General features: G+C 65.0%; 1 protein-coding gene across 1 annotated transcript in view; it reads left to right on the forward strand.

The window, feature by feature from the left end:
- The window catches only part of LOC112965277 (voltage-dependent P/Q-type calcium channel subunit alpha-1A-like), a gene marked incomplete at both ends in the record, with an annotated part of 4,875 nt that extends 2,319 nt beyond the window's left edge, over nucleotides 1–2,556 (forward strand). Inside the window, one exon of the mRNA XM_026064103.1 lies at nucleotides 2,361–2,556. Coding sequence (XP_025919888.1) covers nucleotides 2,361–2,556 — 196 coding nt within the window. The remainder of the gene's footprint in view (nucleotides 1–2,360) is intronic.
- Nucleotides 2,557–2,863: the final 307 nt, after the last annotated feature.

Consider the following 2,863-nt stretch of genomic DNA (forward strand, 5'->3'; position numbering starts at 1 on the left):
GGGCTGCATGCGCCTTCCGCGTCCCCGCGGGTCGGATCTGCGCCTGCAGGAAAGCCGGGACGGCCACCGGAGAGGCCCGCTGGAGCAGGGGACCGTGGCCACCCCTTGTCCCCAGTGACAGGGTTTCGTGTCCCCTTTGGGGGGGGGGTCTTTCCCCATCTGCATGCCTGGGGACAGGGATGGGGACAGGGATGGGGACAGGGATGCTCTGGCTGCTCTGCTCGTTGCTGCTGCTCGCCTGGCCCGCGCTTGGCTCCGTGCTGGGGGTGACGCCGATGCCGGGAGCGCCGAGGACGCGCCGCTCTCCGCTCCGCCCCAGCCCCGCTGCCCACCCGGCCCCTCCCCAGTGTCGGCTCCTCTCCCGGCCCCGCTGGCTCCGTATTTACTCTYGTCTCTCTCTCTCTCCCTGCTCTGTGGGCACCGCCTCGGCTGGCTCTAACAGAGGAGGAAGGTCCGACCCCGAGGAAATAATCTCAGTGTAGGTACCGCCGGGGCCCCGACGCTCTCAGCCCCGCCAGAGCCCGCCCGGAGCCCCCCGGCACCAGCACCCGCATCGCCACCTCCCTCCAGCTGGCCATCAGGCTCGTCCTCCATCTCCTCATCCCTCCAGCCAGCCGCTGTCCCGCCTTCCCACCAGCTCTTCCATTCATCCATCCTCTTCTCCAGCCAGCCAGCCAGCCACTTCTCCATCCATCCACTTCTCCATTCATCCACTTCTCCATCCGTCTATCCATCCACTTTCCATCCACTTCATCCATCCATCCACTTCTCCATCTATCCATTTCTCCATGTGTCCATCCGCTTCTCCATCCATCTGCCCAGCCACGTCTCCATCTATCCATGCACTTCTCCATCCATCCATTCATCTCTCTCTCTGTCCCACTGCCACTTGTTCCATCTGTCTCCACCATCCTCTGTTCTATCCCTTCATTGCACCATTCCTCCAACCATCTCAGTCTTTCCATTCCGCCCTCCACCTCTCTGTCCCTCCACCCATCCTTTATTCCTTCCTCCATCGTTCTAGCTCACTCTCCATCCATCCTCCATTCGTCTGTCCTGTCCCTCTCTCCCGTCCTCCCTCCCTCCCCAATCTCCCTCGCTCTGTCCTGCCTATCCAGAAGCAGCAGCTCATCAGCCGTCTTGACTCTACAGTCTGTCTGTCTGTCCGTCCCCAGCTGTTCTCCTGTCCCCATCCCTCCCTCCTTAGCCCCACTGGCATGTCCCTGCGTGCCCAGGACCTGTTGCTCTGGCTGCATCCTCGTGTCCCTGCCACGTCCCTCTCTCTTCCCCCTCCTCTGTGTGCCAACCCCGGGTCACCTCGTGGCTGCTCCGGCCACCTGGACCCTCTTCTCGACATTGTCCCGTGTCCCAGCACCAGTGTGACCAGCAAGGACCAGCATCCCTATCCTGTGTCCCCCCCAACCCTGTCCCCGTCCTCCCCCATCTCTCCCCGCCGGTAGCCGGAGCCACGCAGAGACCGGGGCCTCGGCAGGAGCCGGCAGCGCAGCTCGAGGGCGAGAGCAGCAAGGGGGGCTCAGCGCTGTCCCGGGGGGCTGAGCGGGGCCCAGGCTCGGGGGAGCCGAGCGGCCACATGGAGCGGATCTGTCCCCAGCGGCCGGGCAGGGGACRCCGTGTCCCCTCCCGGTCCAACGCGTGCCGCAGGGCTGCCCGGTGCAGAGCGCGGCAGGTCACCGGCAGTGGCACGGCCCCAGCTGGAGGGCACGTTGGGACAGAGCGGGTGGCCGGGCAGGGACAGCTCTGGCACCCGCTGGCTGGAGGGGGACAGCTCCGGCAGGACATGTCGGGACACCGGTCGGTGGCTCCTGGAGCGGGTCCCGCATCCGCRGAAGAAGAGCTCTAGGTCTGGGGTGGGAGGGAGGGAGAGATGCGGCTCCGTCCATGGGGGCCACGGGACGACGGCACGATGGGATGAGGGAGGGAGGCGTGGGTGGATGGATGGACAAGCGGGTGGATGGATGGATGGATGAACAGGCAGACGGCCAGATGGATGGATGGACGGACAGATGGACAGACAGGCAGATGGATGGGTGGATGGACAAGGGCAGGGATGGCTGGATGAATAAAAGGCTGAACAGACAGGTGGATGGATGGATGAAGGGTTGAGTGGGTGGATGGATGAAGAGTTAAGTGGGCAAATGGATGGATGAAGGGTTCAGTGGATGGATGGTTGAAGGGTGGAGCAGGTGTTTGGATGGATGGAGAGATGCAAATAGGCCGATGTATGTAGGTAACTCTGTTCCCTCAAGCCCCCCCCCCCTTCCCACCAGGAGACGGTCCGCCCCCCCGCCGGCACCCCAGGGCTCCCATCTACTGGCGTTGGTCTGCTCTCTCCCCCGCAGACCATCTCGGACACCAGCCCCATGAAGCGCTCGGCCTCCATGCTGGGCCACTCGCGCTCCAAGGGCATCCGCCTGGACGACTACTCGCTGGAGCGGGTGATCCCCGAGGACGGCCAGCGGCACCACCAGCGCCGGCGGGAGAGGAGCCACCGGACCTCCGAGCGCTCCCTGAGCCGCTACACCGACGTGGACACAGGTGGCCACCCCGGGTCCCCCACCAGGTCCCCACGTCCTCCCGCATTGGGTGTCCTATGGGCCACCCCCCCCCCATCTCCTCCTGCCCCAGGTGTCCCCAAGGCCACCCATCTCCTCCACTGGGTCCCTGTTTCCTGCTTTGGGTGTCTGAAGGGCCACCCCGACCCTTTGCTGGGTCCCCATCTCCTCCTGCCCCAGGTGTCCCATGGGTCACACTGTCCACTCCCACCCTGAGTGTCCCCTGGGCCTCACCATCTCCTCCACCATGTCCCCATCTCCTCCTGAGTCCCAGGGTCACACCATCTCCT

Source organism: Apteryx rowi, unplaced genomic scaffold, assembly GCF_003343035.1.
Source record: "Apteryx rowi isolate R43461 unplaced genomic scaffold, aptRow1 scaffold_2098, whole genome shotgun sequence".
NCBI classification, from domain to species: Eukaryota; Metazoa; Chordata; class Aves; order Apterygiformes; family Apterygidae; genus Apteryx; species Apteryx rowi.